The sequence below is a fragment of the Quercus lobata genome, chromosome 10 (genome assembly GCF_001633185.2).
Source record: "Quercus lobata isolate SW786 chromosome 10, ValleyOak3.0 Primary Assembly, whole genome shotgun sequence".
Classification (NCBI taxonomy): Eukaryota; Viridiplantae; Streptophyta; class Magnoliopsida; order Fagales; family Fagaceae; genus Quercus; species Quercus lobata.
In genome coordinates, this window is record NC_044913.1 from 47,921,142 (window position 1) to 47,941,375 (window position 20,234).

At 36.3% G+C, this 20,234-nt stretch overlaps 1 protein-coding gene across 2 annotated transcripts; it reads left to right on the plus strand.

Annotated features, from left to right (window-relative positions):
• Window positions 1–6,652: 6,652 nt before the first annotated feature.
• LOC115965904 (proline-rich protein 36-like) lies at window positions 6,653–14,453 on the plus strand. 2 transcript variants are annotated; one of them, XM_031085207.1, is made up of 3 exons: window positions 6,866–6,953; window positions 10,905–11,682; window positions 12,819–14,453. In XM_031085207.1, the coding sequence occupies exons 2-3, from the start codon at window positions 11,659–11,661 to the stop codon at window positions 14,388–14,390; spliced, it is 1,596 nt and encodes a 531-aa protein (XP_030941067.1). In that variant the 5' UTR covers window positions 6,866–6,953; window positions 10,905–11,658; the 3' UTR covers window positions 14,391–14,453. The 2 variants fall into 2 exon arrangements, with proteins under 2 accessions (XP_030941066.1, XP_030941067.1); XM_031085206.1 differs by lacking the exon at window positions 10,905–11,682 and having other exon boundaries at window positions 6,653–6,953.
• The last annotated feature ends 5,781 nt before the right edge of the window (window positions 14,454–20,234 follow it).

A 20,234-nucleotide genomic window follows, 5' to 3' on the forward strand; every position in this document is an offset into this window, starting at 1 on the left:
AAGAGCTATTCCTATACTTAGCCGTCTCAATCACGGCTGTCAGCGCGGCATTGATTAGAGAAGATGGTGGTTTGCAACTTCCTGTGTATTACGTTAGCCAGGCCTTCCAGGGCGCCGAGGCACGGTACCCACGTATGGAGAAGATCACCTTCGCCCTGATTATGGCTTCAAGGAAACTTCGTCCATATTTTCAAGCCAATCCCATCTTCGTGATGACGGATCAGCCCATAAAAAAGGCAATGAACAAGCCCGAAGCAGCAGGAAGAATGGTGCAGTGGGCAATCGAGCTCAGCCAGTTCGATATAAAATACCGTCCAAGTGTGGCGATAAAAGCACAAGCACTGGCAGACTTTATAGCAGAGTTCACCGTCCCTGAAAACGTAGAGAACATCTGGACGGTTAATACTGACGGATCGTCCACTCAACGTGGAGGCGGAGCTGGCATCGTCCTCACTTCTCCAGAAAAGAATGTCATCAAGTATGGAGTCCAACTTAGGTTCCCAGTGACCAATAATGAAGCGGAATATGAGGCATTACTGGCAGGGTTGAGAGTAGCTCGAGCACTAGGAGCTGAGAATGTTGTGCTCAGGAGCGACTCCCAACTCGTCGTTGGACAAGTAAGAGGGGAGTACGAAGCAAAGGAGGCAAGGATGCAGAAATACCTCAAGCTGATGAACCAATTGATCAGTTCCTTCAATTACGCAGAGTTCGTCCAGATCCCCAGGGACCAGAACACAAAAGCTGATGAGGTGGCCCGAAGTGCCTCAACGGACAGCGGAGGTAAGAGGTCCGACTGGAAGACGGAAGAAAAAAACCATCCCAGCATACTGGAACTTCAGATTTCCTCCATCCACACAGACCAGGGATGGACGAGCCTGATAGTCACTTTCCTTCAAGAAGGACGACTACCAGACGATCCAGAGGAAGCTAAAAAGGTAAGGAGACGAGCAGCCAGATTTACGATACTTAATGACGAACTGTACAAAAGAGGCTACTCCCAACCGTATTTGAGATGTGTTGAAAAGGAGGAAGCCAGGTACATCCTTGAAGAAGTGCATGGTGGGATCTGCGGAGATCACACGGGGGCAAAGTCCCTCGCCAGAAATATCATGAGAGCTGGCTACTTTTGGCCAACAATGCAACGAGATGCAGCTGACTTCGTAAAGACGTGTGACAGTTGCCAAAGATATGGGAATGTTCAAAGAATCCCCGGGGAGAAAATGACTACAATATCGTCTCCTTGGCCATTCGCGCAATGGGGGATCGACATCATGGGCCCCCTACCTCAGGGAAAGAGACAGGTGAAGTTTCTGCTCGTCGCCATCGACTACTTCACAAAATGGGTGGAGGCAGAAGTTCTGGCAACAATCACCGAAGCAAAGGTACAAAGTTTTGTTTGGAAAAATATTGTTTGCAGGTTCGGTATACCAAGGACGATCATATCAGACAAGGGTCGTCAATTTGACAGCTAAAGCTTCAGGTCATTTTGCTCGAGCTTGGGCATCAAAAATAAATATTCATCACCAGGTCATCCCCAGGCCAATGGACAGACGGAAGTAACTAACCGGATCCTGCTGAAGATCATCAAGTCCCGGTTAGTGGGGGCAAAAGAAATGTGGCCTAAAGAACTGCCAAGTGCCTTATGGGCATATAGGACGACAGCACAGACACCAACTGGAGAAACATCGTTCAGTCTGACATACGGCACAGAAGCAATCATACCAGTCGAAGTTGGTCTCACAAGCTTGAGGAGGGAATTTTTTGACGAACAAACCAATGAGAACCAATTGAAGGAAAACTTAGACTGCCTGGACGAGATTAGAGATCAGGCAGCTGAAAGAATGGCAAAGTACCAGCAAAAGATAGCAGAATACTATAATCAAAGAGTGAAGCTAAGAAGATTCAACATTGGTGACCTCGTCCTTAGAAAAGTCACCCGTGCAACAAAGGACCCAGCACATGGTAAATTGGGACCGTCCTGGGAAGGACCCTACAGAGTCATCCATTATTTGCGTCAGGGCAGCTACCACCTGGAGGATTCAGAAGGAAAAAGACTACCTCGTCCGTGGAACGTTGAACATCTAAAGAGGTATTACGAAAAGGAACCATAAACTTCATTGTAAAACCAATTTGATACTTCTATCTTATGTAAGCAATTGTTCGAATTATAAGTATTATCCAGCATCCCTTGAGTGTTATTGAGCAAATCATTCGCCACTGTTTTCAAAGATAAGCACAGAAGATCGTCTCCTAAAAGGCTTAACGACGATAAAATTCCTTAAATGGATATACATCGTCCCTAACAAGCTTAAAGACGATAAAATTCCTTAAGTGGATGTACATCGTCCCTAAAAAGCTTAAAGACGATAAAATTCCTTAAATGGATGTACATCGTCCCTAAAAAGCTTAAAGACGATAAAATTCCTTAAATGGATGTACATCGTCCCAAAAAAGCTTAAAGACGATAAAATTCCTTAAATGGATGTACATCGTCCCTAAAAAGCTTAAAGACGATAAAATTCCTTAAACGGATGTACATCGTCCCTAAAAGGCTTAATAACGATAAAACTCCTTAAATGGATGTACATCGTCTCTAAAAAAGCTTAATGACGGCAAAATTCTTTGAACGAATTACATCAAAGCATCACGACGACAAAAGTCCTTTAAGTAGATGCACGTCAAAAGATAAATTTCCTTGATGTCCACGTGCATCACACAACATGATCTCGTCTGTACAAAAGAGCAAGAGGGCAAAACCCTTCAAGTTGATCAACATAATCTCGTCCATACAGGACGACCAAAAAGTCAGATTATGGGAAACATTTCCAAAATCAAAAGAGCAAACGCAAACACAGGCATTTTGTAAAATCAAACATAAAGTTAAATTGTTCTAGAAGCAAAAATAGGGGGCCCCAAAAACAGGAGGGGTATCCAAATAACAGCTGTTCTTGACTTGGTGCATAAAAAATAAAAAAAAAAGGGAAGAGAAATTTTCTTAAGGCAAATTAAGCTGGAGGGGCAATATCATCGTCTTGGGTGGCCTGAGGTGGTTCAACACCGGTAGACGCCCCTGCTTGAGCCGCCTCGTCCTCCTCAATCTCCTTATCAACGGCTTCAAAGTCTAAATCATCAAGGCTCACGGCAGTACCATGCTTGACCAAATACCTTCGCAGCAGCTCGAACCCTTTAAAATACCACTGGAAGAGAATAGTGTTATATTCTTCAGTGGCTTGGAAAGCAGTGACGGCCTTGGCCACTGCAACCTTCATCTTCTGAGAAGCCGCCGTTAGAAGTTCGTCCTTCTGCTTCACGGATTGTCTCTCGACGTCCAGCTGCTCCGTCAGCACATGGACTTGCTCCTTGGAAACGTTGAGAGAGTCCATGGTCGTGATTAAATCCTTCCGTAAACCAGAAGCCTCAGCCTCTAGAGCTTCTACCTTTGAGTTGGCCACGACGGCCTTCTCTTCATTCGCTAGGTATTGAGTGGTGATGTGCATGGTCTCCCCTAACACCTATGGACGAATATAGAGTTAGTAAAAATCAGCTCAATGAAAAACAACAAAAATGGTCAGGCAGATAAAAACGAAGAAAGGGACGAGGTATATGACGATTCACCTGCACAAGTTTATGGACGTGGCGGCTCACCATCTCATGTGAGGGAATACTCATGATCTCCCTCATCTCACCAGGAGTAAAAAGCTCGGTGGCACGGTCCATGGCCGTCCTTGCGTCTGACCAAACGCTGGCATCAACCTTCCCTTTCCCCTTATTAGCAGCCTTCTGCTTCTTCGAGGGACGAGCGACCTCCTCAATTGAAATCCCAGGAGATGCAACCAGACCCTCTTCCAGATCAAGGGTAGGTGTGGACGACCCTCTCTCCACCACCTCTTTCTCCTTCTCCTTATCTGTGATTCTCAGCCTCTTCTGGCCTATGCTGGATAGGGGCTCATTCTTTTTGCCCTTAATCTTGTCATACATCTCTTTGTTGAATTTCGACGTCATTTCTACACAAAAGAGACCAAGGACGAATAAAAGAGATGAGAGGACGAATAAAAAGAACTCAGATAACACAAAGAAAAGACGTGAAGTGCAACTTACGTTTTCTCTCTTCACGATCGAGGGTACTGAGTACGTAGAGGGAAGGTTCTGGGCCCAGACAGTGACGAGCTAAGGTGCGCGGATCAATCAGCTCACCAAAATCTTCTATCGTCCTTGCGTACCTGATGGCAGCTTGCACTCGCTCGGCAAACTTGGCCTCTAGCTCCGGACGGTCTTTCACTGCAAAGGACGACATTAAAAAAAAAAAAAAGAGAGAAAAGGGGCCAACAACATTGGGGTACACGCACCAATCAAAGGGGTCTCCCATCGTCGCAGCAACCTAGGTACGTTCCCCCACAGATCATCGAGCAGCGTTTCCCAACCGTCCCCAGACACAAAGAAGTATCTTGATTTCCAATAGCGGAAGGACGATGGAAGGTCAGCTACCAAATGAGCCTTCCTACTCCAGGGTACGAACTCATAGTACCCAAATTCTCTGGACTCCTTCAGACGATACAAGTGGACGAGCTCATTAACCGAGATCATATCCCCGTCGGCAACGGTCGTCCAGATCACCATACAACTGATCACTATTCTCCAGGAGTTAGGCATAAGTTACCCCGGTGCAAGGTTAAAATGGTAAAGAAGCTCCATTATGAATGGATGGACGGGAAATCGGAGGCCACACGAAAAAGCAGCCTCATAAAAGCAAACTTCTCCGTGGGCAAAGGCACAAGCCTTTTCACCCTTCCTGGGCAGACGAGCCTTATTGCCCTCTGGAAATTGGAATCTGTCCTTAAATTTACTAAAAACCTCAACTTTCAAGGAGCAATTTTCTTTCAGGGCATGAAATCGACGGGCCGTCGCTGGAGCAGGGGAATGGGAGGACGAGGGAGCACGGGAAGGAGTGGTGGTCGTAGCACCGATCCCGGCCTCTTCCTCGACCACGTTTGAGGACGAACCCCTTTCTAAATCACCTAACCCTTCTTCTAAACCCATATTTTCCTCTCTTAGGTGCCCTCTAATAGACCGAAACCAAGCTTGAGACTCCAATAGAAGAGGGTATAAAACACCCAACGCTGGACCTAACCCGGTACCCCTATTAACAAATTCCTCAACTACTGGGTATGAACCGGCGAGGGAAGGCGCACCTAATAGGTCACCGGAAAGCTCTACCAAAGAACCTAGGCGGGCAAGGAGAAAAGCTACGGAAGGGAAGTTATGCCTAACTTCGAAGGTGTCCACCATTAAAGAAAAAGAAAAGGAAAACTAACACCATTACTCAGAGAAACCAGTGCAGAAAGAAAAGGATACTTAAGTGACACAAATGCAAGGAAAAACCAAAAAGGAAAGAGAAGCGTAAATGGGGGTGAGCGTACCTGGAAATTAGGGAGGAAACTGAGGAGGTGAGGAGCAAAATACGCGTAGGAGAGATCAACTGCACAAAGAATGGGGAAATGAAGAAAGGAAAAGCCAAAAGAAATCAAAGGTTTCTGCCTTGGAAATTGTGGGAAAACTGAAAAGGCACTCACCGGAAACGAGGCACTCCCACCAGTAGAAATCAAACACGTGGCACTGAGAGGAGCCACAGCCGCCACTACGCAATCAATGCGGAGCAGAACTCCAAGCGCCATTTCTGAAAAATAAATAAATCAAAAACGACAATCTTTTCATATTCCTATAATCGTCCAAATAATGGACGACCATGGAATAGGGGGGCAGCTGATAAGCCCGACCAAAATAGTAATCGTCCATAAAATGCAAGATAGGGACGATCTCGCTAAAATCGTCCAGAGAGAGAAGATCGTCAATCAAAGATTGACGAACACTCGTTCCCACTCTTCGCGGAACGGTTACGAGACATTAATCAACCTTCAGACCGTTGGGAATGGCAGCTCATCATTAACACCCAGCAGGGACGTTACCAGGCTAGATTAAAGCCTCCATCAAGACTCCACCAACGGCTAGAAGAAAGGACATGCAAGCACACATATATAAAGACTGAACCCCGAAAGGGGTGGGGTAAGAAAAACACTCTAGAAAACTACTTCCATTGTTCTCCTTTGTCGATCCTTCTGACTTTGGCATCGGAGACCTTTTTTGCAGGCACAACGCCGGTGAACTACTTCCTTTCGTTCGTCCACGGGTTGCAGAAGGTTGGTCTGGCGAGGAACGGCTTCATTTGGACGATCATAATCAACTGACGATTAATTCATCATCACATTCCAATAGACAAACTAAAATAGAGTTGGAAACAATATCCAGAATATTGCTCTTACTAAGTAAGTCAAAAGTGCTATTGCCCCAAATAATATTTGATTAGTAATTCTAGACTTTCTAGTTCATTTTTTTATGTAATAGTGTGTGGAAAGGTATGAACATGAAGCTGATGAAAGTATTGAAATTCAACTTAGAATGTGATATATGTTGTCATGTAGTGAAAAAAAATGTGATGAAGCTGATGAAAGTTTTTGTCACCGATTATAAATATTGAAATTCAACTTAGAATGTGATATCTACCGGGAGACAACTTCAGCAGGTGGACCTAATAATTTCCTAGGTAGAGCCAACATTTATAAATACATTATCCTCGTACCAAAAAAAATCTAACCTCACCTTTTGAAGTCTGCCTCTCTCTCCTTGCCTCTCTCACTCACACTAAGATGGTGGGCAGTATTGATACAAACACTTCTACCACTTCATCAACCCCAATCTCTCATTCCCCTCCATCACCATCTTCACCTCCTCCTCCTCCAGTAGCTTTTGTGAAAGACCCTTGTGCGGCCTGCAATATTTTCAGGCGTACATGTGCAGAGAAATGCCCGTTGGCTCCCTACTTTCCATGCACTGAGCCAGCCAAGGTTACCACGGCTCATAGAAGTTTTGGTGCTAGCAATACCATCAACTTCTTCCAGGTATTTTCAGAAAATAAATTATTGGTTTTGTAGTGGTGTAGCCAGAAATAGTTTTAGAAAACCAAGCTAAATTTCTTGTCTTATATATGTAATTTAAATTTTAGTGGACTAATTAATATATTATCTTGTTTTTTCAGACACAGGAATGTATTGAATTTAATTGTCCTAGAAATGAGAATGCATCCACGTGTTTTATATGTATAAATCATTCCATTTCAACCACAAATGCTTAATTTACTCGGTCATTAGTAAGAGTAATAAATTGCCTATTGCTTTCTTATTTTTGGTGCTCTACTCTCTAGCTTTACCTTGTTAAACAACTCATGCCCAATAGAGCTACGACACTACTGGGAACCTAGAAGTTGAAATAAAGAACAAAGATTTGCAAGCTAAATGAGTGGTTGATGTGTGTGTTTGTTAAGGCAATAGGTTAGGTTCATTTGCTTGGTCTAAAAGGTTTGTGGGTTTGTGAGATGAGGCATTGGGTGAACCATGGTCTGGAATTCTTGCCAAGTTTTGCCTTGAAATGGTTAATTGTTGAGAGTTTTGCCTTGAAAGTTTGAAACATTAGAAAAACCGCTAGTTATCTCACTTTTAGATCTTAAAGAATTTTGTCAAATTCCAGTGATCTCAAATTTCCAGTCAAGCATAGCGTGAAAAGGGGCTCCACTAGTGGTTCTATTTCTTCCAGTGGGAAGTTTATAATTAAAACTATGCATATATATTATATTAGCAATTAGATAGATTAGTCTTCTATCTTTAATGTTGGAATTAGCTAGTGTTAATTCATAAGCCCAAAGTTTTTATTTAAACACTAGTCTTATCACAGGCGCAGGCGATAAAGCTTTTTTTTGTTTTTTTTTGTTTAGTGTCGTACTTTTCTCATTTATAACCAAATTTTCTATAACATCTTTCATATAGTCCACACATCACAAAAGGTCATAGAGTTACTAATTTACAATATATGTAATTTTATTTTTTTGATGTGATACGGGTAGTTTTTTATAGTATCCCATCGCCATAGGGTAGTTTTTTTTTTTTGATAGCAACATGGGGTAGTGGGAAGTTTATTTCTTTGTGATAAGTTGGGTAGGAGCTTTGTATCTATCTATTATTTTGTGGGGAGCTTTTACCCAGTAGGTTTTTTGTTTTTAATTTTTGTTTATTTACAGTTTTAATCTCATTTATTATGTTTTAAGAATAATGATAAGTTAATTAATTTAAGGGTATTTTTTGGAAGTCAAAAAAGTAATAATTAACTTTTCGAATTTTCTTAATATATAGAAATAAAGAAAAAAATGGCAAGTTGTTCAGTGGAAAAGCCGAAAAGGTTGAGTTACCAACTACATAACCATTGTCTTATCCATTCCTTCCATGATTTATTTTTTTACCTTAGTAAGCGCTTTATTAGATTTGGATTTTCGGAAATATTCCTGCATGCAAAGTGAGTGTTTGATGATGTGTCTCAGTGATTTTATTTATCTAAATGAATTTCAGCTTCAGCATACGCAAAAGATATCAAATTTTTACTCATAATATTTTTTGCAACATAATCTTTTCTAGCCTCACTAATAAAAAATTTTATTTAACTCATATTTCCTACCAAGTGTTTCTGTTTTTTGTTATGAGAAAGACTCTTCCGACAAAAACTAATATAGAAAATAAAAGACATTCGTATCTTAAAGAGTCATTAACATGAAGGCTAATGAAATCCCAGGGTCTGTTGAGGGCAGTGCAGATTACATCATGTCAATGGTTCAACTAAAATTCTCTTTACAACTCTACTTGAGCGTACAAATGATTCAAAGCCTTGTTAGCTATTCTTTCAATAAGAATGGGGCTTCTAACTTTGACATCCATAGAAGTGTCTCTCAAAAACATTTTCAGGCAACACAAAGCTGTCTTAAAACATAAGCTAAATAGTAAAAAAAGTTGGCTTTTTAAACCAATGCCAAACACACACTTAAAAAATTATAATTTTAAAGATAAACACTGATTTGATTTTGAGGTTTTAACTTTTAAGTAACCCTTTTTTTTTTTTCATTTCCCTTTTATATCCAAGAGGATTCAACTACTCACCCTGCAGGTTCGTGTATCTTTTGATTTCGCTTTTGCTATTCTTTTTTCAGATTTAATAAAACGTTAATTTTGAGGTCCAATTACAAAGGTGAGGGTGAGGGTTTTTATTTATTCTTTTTTACCCCTCTTTTGTTGATTTTATAATTTATGATTCAGCGCAAATAATATTTATGAGAAAATATAAAATTGAGGTATTTTGGATTTTCTTATTTCATCATGTTTTAATTTTTGTGTTACTTTTGATTTCATTTCCAATTTTTCTGTTTTTCTAAGACACTAAAAAGCCTTAATTTTTAAGGTCCAATTCCATTTCTTTTTCTTTGTTAAATAATTCGATAGATACAATGGGGAGAGGTGATTTGAACCCTAAATATCATGGAATGTTAGGGAGTGTCAACTAATTGAGGTCCAAATGTCCAATTCCATTCAAAGCAAATCCTATCAACCTTTAATTGTACATCTCACATAATGAAAGTGATATAAACACTTTTTTTTTCTTTTTTTCTTTTTGAGAGTTTCAACTTTTTCTAATGATAGCTCTTTATCATCAGACCAAGGCACCAATTAATTTTTAATGTAAGCGGGGATTGAACCTCAAGTCTCTTATTCAACTCTCAAAGACTACCAGTTAAGCTAACTAGAATCCACTGATAGAAACCTTTAATTGTCTCACATAATGAAAGTGATATAACTAATCTTATAGTAATATTATAAAATTAAAGACATATGACTTTTATTTGATAATATTATATCATATATTTTTTAAACCTCATAATTTTTACATGTTATTATTCTAATATATATTTTAATTAAATTTAAATTTTATTCTATATATAAACCATCCATTAGCATTTGGTACATTATATATACAAGCATGTAACTCCACGCAAATGCATGGATGTATTTAAAATTAAACAAAATTTTTATTATAAAAATATAAATAATTAGTCAAATTATTATTATTTTTTAAAACCATGTAACACATGCATTCATGCATACGTATAGATACATTTAAAATTAAACACATTTTTTATCATAAAATATAGATAATTAGTCAAATTATTTTTTTAAAGTAAATATAATTAGTCACATATTAAACTTCTTACCTAAATTTAATGCTACTTATGATCATTTTTTTTTTCTAATTTTTAATAAGATAGAACGTGTGGTGATTTTTATTTTATTTATTTTTTGAGAAACATGTGATGATTTTTATTGAGTATATGTAATTGTTTTTTATTTTTTAAATTTTATAATTCATTAATATTAAATTCTCAGTATTTTACATTTATTAACTCACTTAACACAAAGATTAAAAAACTTAAGTAGACACATGGCACATGCTTAAGTGGATAATTATGGTCTAGTCCCCACATAAATTTAGACACGACCAAATTGGATTACAATTTCATATTCTAATTCAACTTTCTCTAAGTTTTACCTATTAATATATATATATATATATATATATATATAGATGACTTATAAATTTGAATTTTTTTTAGTTATATGATTATTTTTTTTATGATTTATTATATTAGACTCCTCATTTTCTACACTAAATTAACTAAATTGGGACAAAAATTTAAAATTTTAGATTAAATGAGACACGTGGTGCAAAATTAAACTTTAATTGAAATTCAATTTTTACTCTAAATTAACTCACTTGGCACAAAATTCAAAAATTTAGATTAGATGAGACATATGGCTCAAAATTAGACTCTAATTGAATTTTGATTTGAAATTTAATTAGATTTTCTCTCTGCTTTACCTATTATTATATATATATATATATATATATATATTTATATAGATTTCAAATATTTGGATAAATAATTGAATATATGAATACAACTGTAATAATTGCTGTAGGAGACCGGGATCAGCAGCCCAATTCAAGTGAAATGGATAGTTACTGTATAAAGGCCCAAATACAATTAAATTTATAGAGGTAGGTTGTTACCGTCAACCTTTCAAAGCCTTAATGGTGTTGTGTAATTACAAAGGAGTCCAATGCTTAAGTTATCAGATATACATGAGATTAACAGGAAGAAAAGCAAAGACTATGGTATTAACTCTTCCTCAGATTACTCCAAGGATCACTATTTCATATAATATTCAATTCTCGGTTACAAAGCTTCCCTTTCCACTTTATCTTCTTTCTTCTAATTTCTTCCACCCCCCACTTAATGTAGCTTCCTTCCTTTTTAAAGTGGCTGGGGCATTATCCTAGTCCTCCACCTAGGTTGTTATGGATCCTTACTTGGATACTTGTCCCATCAATGCCTTATTGGTGGTGATAGAGTAGTTTGCAAGTTGTAATTGTACTATTTAAGGGTCATTCTTCCATTAAATGTGATAGACTTAGTTGGTACAATGCATTCAATACGGAGGTGCTGGATGCTTTATTAGGAAGCTTCTTTGCTCCCTTGTAGATACGTATTGACTCTCTTCCCTAATCTCTTTATCATGTTGGCTTTGGACTGGGACCCTGACTCCTCGAGGGAAGCTCACTCCTCAGACTCCTCAGATTGAATACTATTCACTTCTCAGCATTTGGTTGCCTCATTTGGGTTGGGCCCAATCCAACAAAGAGTGAGGCCCAGTTGTCTCTTTAGGCATCCTAATGCCTCGTACTTCTGCCCCTCAGGTTCCTCCCTCCCACAATTGCCTAATGCTAAATTATATAGTTTTAAATACAAACAGAATCATATATCCCAAAATAAATAAATAAATAAATACAATCACAATCACAATCAAAATAAATGTCTTTTAAACTTTCCCCTGTTTTGTACAAGTTACCAACAAGTATTGTAAAAAATTTTCAAGTAGCTTATCAATTTGGTAGAAATCATTGTCCTAATTCTAAGTGCAGCCACAATTCTTTAAAAAAATAATAATAATAAAAATTAAGTGGAACAACAAAAATTAAAAATAAAAGATAAAATCCGGGAGCTGCCGCAATTCTTTAAAAAAAAAAAAAAAGTTGAATAACAAAAATAATAGTATATACTATATAATAAAAGTTGGGTCTTAAAATTCATGGTTACATAAGTGATTATTTCCTCTCTACATCATGTGGCTGCTACACTCTCATTATTTATTAAATTAGTTTTTGTTATTAATTGTTAAGATATATTTTCTCAAATCAAATGATACGATTTAAGGATATTTAAATTTAAATAAAATTCTATTATCCAAGTTTCAAGAAAATTGATTCTAAAAAAAGTTGCAAGGAAATTCTATTTCCAACAAAATTCTATAAATGGGCCATTAAGTAAATTTGCATCTTAAAAGTTTATTTAATAAAATAAAGCGAGCCGAGGAGGTAGAATTTTTTGAAAAATTTAGGGAGCTATTAAGTAAAATTTTTTTTCTAAAACCCATTTTAAATAAAATAAAGAGCCTTGCCCACCCCCACCCCCATCCCCATTATTCTGGATTTGGATTAGGTGCGTGCAATAACTAAGACTATTAAACTATGCAATTACTATCTTAGGTAAGATGTAAAAGTTATAAGTGTAAAAAGCAAAGGGTTTTAAAAAAAGTTTAAAAGGTTTTAAAAAGTTTACCAGATCAACATTTACATCTCATGTGATATGGTAATTACATTGTGCAATAATCTTAACTATTTTATGGAATCTCAATTCAGTTGAACTAGTGTCTTATAACCATATGAATAGGCTATGTTGAATAAATTAATTGTTCCATTCTAACAAATGTGACAAAGTTATTGTTGAAATTGATACAATATAATAATTATAATGGTTTTTTTTTTTAATGCAGCCAACACCTTCACTAACCGTCATCAACTCAAAATCACTAGATGAGCCTTCAGTGCATTTAGCATCTTCACAAGCAGTCCCCAACCTAGATTCACTAGGAGAGAATTCAGGGCAGATTGACCTAGATTTACTGGGAAATACTTCAGTGCAGCCACCACCTTCACAAACCGTAATCGACCCAGAGTTATTAGGAGAGACTTCAGTTCAACCTTCACCTTCACAAACAGTCATCGACCCAAATTCACTAAGAGAGACTTCAGTGCAGATTAACCTAGATTCACTAAGAGAGGCTTTAGCTCAGCCACTATCTTCACAAACCATCATTGATCTAGATTCACCAAGAGAGAATTTAGTGCAGATTGACCTAAATTTACAAGGAAATGCTTCAGTTCAACCACCACCTTCACAAACTATCATCAACCCAAAGTCACTAGAAGAGACTTCAGTGCAACCACCACCTTCACAAACAATCATCAACCCAAATTCACTAAGAGAGACTTCAGTGCAAATCGACTCAAATGCACTAGGAGAGACTTCAGCTCAGCCACTAACTTCACAAACCATCATTGATCTAGATTCACTAGGAGAGAATTCAGTGCAGATCAACCCAGATTTACTAGGATATACTTCAGTGCAGCTGCCACCTTCACAAACCGTCATCGACCCAAAGTCACTAGAAGAAACTTCAATGCAACCACCACCTTCACAAACAATCATCGACCTAGATTCACTAGAAGAGGCTTCAGTTCAGCCACTACCTTCACAAACCATCAATGGCCCAGATTCACTAGGAGAGACTTCATTGCAAATCAACCCGAATTTACTAGGAGATACATTAGTGCAACCACCACCTTCACAAACCATAGACCCAGATTCACTAAGAGAGACTTCAGTGCAAATCAACCCAAATTTATTAGGGTATACTTTAGTGCAGCCTTCACAAACTGTCGACCCAAATTCACTAGAAGAGACTTCAATGCAACCACCACTTTCACAAACCGTCATTGACCCAAATTCACTAGGAGAGACTTCACTACATATTGGCTCAGATTCACTAGGAGAGACTTCAGTGCAACCACCACCTTCACAAACTGTCATAAACCTGGATACACTTGGAGAGGCTTCAGTGGAGATCACCCCAGATTCATTTGGAGGGACTTCAATACAGCCACCACCTTCACAACCCATTGTGGACCCAAAATCACCCCCAATTAATTCAGATATTGATAAAAAGAATATAGCATGGCAAAACATAGTCCTGACGTTTTGCTTCACAACAGCCATCGGAATAGCAATCCAGTCCACAGAAATGAACTCCCAATTTCCTCCATCTTTTCATTGGCTTTCTCTAGCAAATGTCCTCACTTTCTCTGCTCTCTTTGTTGCCAAATTTGTTGGCAAAATTTCTCCCACCGCTGTGAAAGTACTAGAACAAGGGGCAATCCTTTTGGCTGCCACAATATTCTTCCTTGCGACTACGATTTCCTTGACACAGCATTTCAAGTACGTCACTTGGGCTATCTATGTTGTCACAATGATAGTTGTTTTCATATGCATACAATTATGTAAATAAGGTTGTGATACCAATTTTTTTTAATAATGATACATTCATAATAATTTTACAATAAATTTTAAGTGGTAAGTTATTATAAGCTCTAATTTGGTCCACCACAATTTTTTTTTAACATATGTGAATGCTAAAAAGTTTTACTGAACAGCATGATCACAAAAAAAATGTATTCAATAATTCGTTTATTATCCTATGGTACCAATTATATTATTGCCACATTAGTTGTAAATTTTTTTGTTTAAAAATTTTTAATAATTTTTTCCCATTTTCTTTGTAATAAACTTGAAGTTATAGTAATAATGGGGTCTATTATTGAGCTATGGATGAATCATTACCTACAAAGCAAAGAGAATGGATGTGGCAAACCAATGTATCTCTGCAAACTAGTATGAATAAAAAAGATGATCGATTTAATCAGTGTCTATTCTATTATCAATAGTACATCTAGTATCTCTGCAAAGATAAATGAAGTTTTACAATTTTTAATGTTAAAATTTCCCTTTCCAAATGTTACCAGCCCACTCAATTATCCTTCTCCAATCAATTTTTGGGTTATCTTTTTCAGCTGAAACCCATGATCATTCCAAAGGAACAAGGCACTCAAAGAACTAGTATTTCCCTTCGCACAATCAATTTGCACCAATTCACCAATTCTGTATTATCTATGTCTTGCCAACAAATTAATGCATGCCTAGGAGCTGATTCTGGAAACCAAATCAATTTCTACCGATTCACCATAGGAGTCTTATATCTGACTATTTGAGTTCCCAAGCTGATGCACAAGTTAAACAACCTAACTTTGTATGCACCCAAACCACCTGATCAAATTCACCAAAAGCAACCTCAAGCAGCTTGCTCAATATGCTTACAAAGATCTTCATATCTAGCAGGCATACATGATGGTATTGGCTAGGATGTGGCCATAATGAGGGAGTCCAGTTGTGAAGCGCAGGCTGTTGTAGAGGATATACTCAGGCAAGTCTGTGAATTTTGACCACTCTTTTTCTTGGAGATACCTCAAACCCTTGAATCTAAAATCATACATGTTTCTAAAACAAGTAACAAGTATATGCAGGAAAGCAATAGTTAAGTAAATTCCTTACCTGCCCATTCAAAATCAAATCATGCACTCAATGAAGTTTAAGGTACACACAGACTTCTCCAAAGGGATAAATCAATTCCATTTCTCAAACAAACTCATTAGCAACAATGACCAAAATGCGCATGTTACCACCCCACATCATCTCATTCCTCATACTAACATTACCTATAAGCATTTCTAATTTTTTTCATAATAATGCTATGAACATCAGAACGTGAGGGTTGAGCCTAGATGCAATTATGAGGAGTAGGAAAGGAATCCCAAATCAAATACCAACCGAACTGATTGACTTTGCTACTCACCTTCCTAAGTTCATATACCATTAATCTAAATGCTGGATATTGGGGTTGATGAAAAATAAGGCTATTCTTGTATCTAAGCATCATTCCTGGGCAACCTCTATGCAAATCAAACATGACTGCAAATTCCATAACATCTAAAAGGTCAAATGTGTAACTATGATTGTTAACATTGCCGAGTACCAGCCTCCAAGCCAATTTTCAGATTGCTACATTATCTTTTATTCCTAGCTACAATATAACTAATCATTTGATTTTAGCAAAATCTTTTAGTCCACCAAATGGATGTGCATGTATTAGATTGATCTCCAAATATTAAGCTTGCATAAGAAATCATGCTTAGTACCTAGGTTAGCTTTGGAATCTAAAAATCAATGAACCAGTAATTTGTTCATTATAAAGAATCAATAATAGGAATTCACTAACCTCAATAGATTTTAAGATATTATTATATTTAGGCTATGATAGTATTAGCATTGAATCATTTCTATTGAGCATAGACTCTAACTTGTCTGCAAGTGTTCACTGTTTTTCTTATTCAAATTTCCAAATTGATTTTAAAGAAAAAGACTAGACGAATGTCTTACAGGTGAGAGTTTGGTCCTCTCGCCACAATTATGTAGTACTATGGTTGATCCTACCAAGAATGTTGAGCTCCACTTCACAAAAAAAAATTCATATGCTTCCGACTTTGCAGCACATCTGTAGCATGGATCAGGTTTCCTTATAGTTTTCCTTATTCCCATTTATCTATGTGCTCCATAGAGTAATAGCAAATAGTTATCCCTGATTGGATGGAATTTGGCTGTTTTTTTCTCAGTGGTCTTGGCTGCTCTTCATAGTTGCAATGTAATAATTAGCTGCCTGATTGGAAACATCTCTGCTTGGTAGTTGAAAATCCATTCTAAGCATAGTACAAGGAATTTGATGGTAGAATTTATCAATAAGCATCAACTAAGATAAGTGGCATCAGATTTTCTGATGCCACTTATCTTAGTTGCCCACTTGCCCTTATCCTTATGTCTTTTCCTGCAGGTTATTCAAACCTATCCACTTGTTATCTATTCTATACCCATGTTCTCTATGGTGAGTTAGTTACCAAGGGAAATATATATATATATATATATATATATGCTGCTAAGCAAGTTATCATCACAAAGGCAATAGCACCTCTAGCGTTTCCACTTTCCAACCAAGACATCCCTCCCACAATTATTGAATTATCAAAAATTCATAATGTTAATTGTTGGGAATATACACGAATTTCCAAATTTGTGAGAGGCGAAAAAAACATATAGAAAAATAACACACATCAGACAATCACACAACACAAGAAAATACATGGTTCGACAATTTATCTACGCTTACGGAGTTTCAATGATTTCATTATTTTCAAAGAAAAATACAAGATGCAACAGTACAATGTTCTCTCCCAAAACAACACAAACTCTAATATGAAACAACAGTATTTATATCCTGTACAGAGGATTCACAATGGGCTAAAAATACATACCGTAATTAGCCCAAGCCTCTATTTCAAGGACTAAGTCAAAAAAAATCACTCATTAAAAACAACAACATTTTTATATCAAATCGGATCATAATCCGGATCAAACACAAACTAAGCTTCACATAACTCAATAATGTTAATTGGCCCCTAAGTATTCCTACTAATTATTTTCATCTATAATAGTCAGAGAACCATTGAGGGTGATTCAACTTTTAGGTTAATTCCTCTAATTAGCAATTCACTAAAAATTAAAAAAAAAAATCATGGTTTCTTAAAATTAAGACAGGCATGAATCACTTCAAATCACGGGGGAAAGTTTAATGGTTTTATCAAAGTATTATTTAAATTTGGAGGTCCTTTTTACTTCAAGTTTTTTAATAAGTAGATTTAAGTTTAAAGATCCCTCTGGACCTAGAGATTGTCTAATCTCATAATTTAAAATTACCAATTTCATTTCATGTACTCTGAGAATAATATAATTTTTATAGCTTAAAATTAATATCCTCTAATATTTAAGAACGATTTTTTTCCCCCCACAAAAAATAAAATATATGCACCGACACGCATAGAGGCAGAATTATTCTTGGCATCTTTATTATTATAAAAAATATCCATCCACATGGAAAAATAATAATAATAATTACAATATGACAAGGAAGATAACAGTAACACATTCTTTTAAGGCCGTTCTGACAGAAATAACTCATTGACCACTCAAGGCTCTTATTAAGCAAGAGAGATAATTCAGATATGTAGTTCTGGCTTATTAATTGAAACCTACTCCTATGGCCTGTGAAGTGAAAAGAGTAGATAAATGAAAAGCAAACAACAAACTTTTGGTTTAATGGAAACAAAGAAGATTAAAGATAAACCATATGCATATGTCAGTGCGGCTCCAGGATTTTTTATTTTAGGAAGTCAATAGTGTTGTAATTTTTTGCTAATGAAAAAGAAAAGTGTAAGGAAAAACAATTTCATTCCATAGCCAATGGAAAAGTAAGCCAGAGTTAGAGGGAATATTTATTTATTTATTTATTTTTAAAAATGAAGTAGTAATTTTAAGAGTAAAGCTACCGACATTGTGACACAACACTTTCACAACAAAGTTTAGATGGCAAGTTGTTAAATATATGTAAAAAAAATGATGTCATTTGTGGGTCTAGATAAAAATCAATTAAAACTTACCACTTAACCTTTATTGTAAAATTATTATGAAAATAATATTGTAAAAGTAGCACTAAAATGATTATATTCAAGCTTATTTCAACTGGGATTTAACAGAATATAAGATTAGAGTGTTCAAAATTTTATTTTAGGAGTCAAAACAAATATAAAAAAAATTATATATAGTTTTTGTTTTTTGGCCAGGCCAGGGAGTTCATTTGAATCCCTTGGGCTAGCAGTAGAGCCGCCACTGGCATATGTTTTCATATAAATATTAAAATGAATCATTTTTCAAAAAATATTTTCTAGAAAATTATCTCATTTTCCTATGTTTAGTAGCAACCTTAAATGAGTTGAAAAACAATTCACTAACTTCCCTTATTTAGCCTATTATGAGATAAATTTGCTTTCCAAAAAAATTTAGTAAAGAACAATCTCTAAAAATAAATCATACTTTTTCTGTTGAGCAAATATAATTTTCCCTTAACTCATTCCTTCTAATGTTATCAAATACTAGAAAACACAAAAAAATTATCTTTACATAAGGTTTTCCATAGAAGCTTAAATATACCCAATAATCTCCTATTATGGGTAGAAGGTAGAAACTTAGCTAATTTTTTTGGACCACTTCCTTTCTATGATCTATATCTTTTGCAAGACAAACTGGACATTTGAAGAGAAGGAAACTACCATTTGCACAGAAGGAATAACTTTTTCCTCACCATCCTTTCTCACATAGTGGATCCTACCATGAAGTCCAACTGGGAGGTGGTGTGGAAAAATCCATTTCTCTTATGGAAATAGTGCAACCTTATCTCTTCCAAGTGTGGACAATCTAGTTAGCTTTGAAGTAAATGTTATCTGTGACAGTCTCTAAAATGCTTATATTACCATGAAAATTTTAGGCATCAAAAGGGTAAAAGACATGCATAAAAATCTCCACACACACACAAATGAGGTAATTAGCTTTGTCCTATATTATAAATTGGAATTTTATCATTATTACATTGGTCCTTTCCAGGTGCAATCACAATCAAACTCTAATAAGATCTTAAGAAAATATCAAATTTGAAAGATGAAATCTAAGTCAATATAGATGCAGGTCTTGTTTTAGATGCAGACCTAACCCATGCACGACAACCCTAGTGTGCCCCACTAAAATAAGAGGAATAAGCTATTGCATAGAAAGAATTCAATATAGACCATCCTAGATACAACCAGCTATTAAAGAAATAAGAAGTTTAGATTCTAGAAAGGAATTGAAGGATTTTTTTTTTTTTTTTTTTTTTTTCCTCCACAGCGTGATTGCAAATGATTTCCCAAAAAAAAAATGACCACCAATTTTTTTTTTTAAAAATTATTGGGAATTACATACAGTGGGTCTTGACTCCTGATCCCACAACTACACCCGTCATTTTTATTTTAGCAAACTGGTGTTGTAAAACTATAACAATTCTAAAATATCTATTTGCAACCCTTTTTAATCACTGAACCATCACTCTTAACTCGTTTTTTCAGTAATAGAAATCACTGAAATTGGATCATTTCTTTCTCTCTCTCCAACATGAACTAGGAAATTTATCACGCCTAAGGAATAAGAAAGAAAAAAGATTAGATAGATTAGAACCACTCTTTTAAAGCAACGTTGACAATCAAGAGAACCTTACCATTGTATTCACTCGCTAATTTACATTATTTCCACGGATATCCTGCCATCAAAATTCATTTAATAACAAAGAAAAGAAAAGAAAAAAGGCCAAATCCAAAAATAA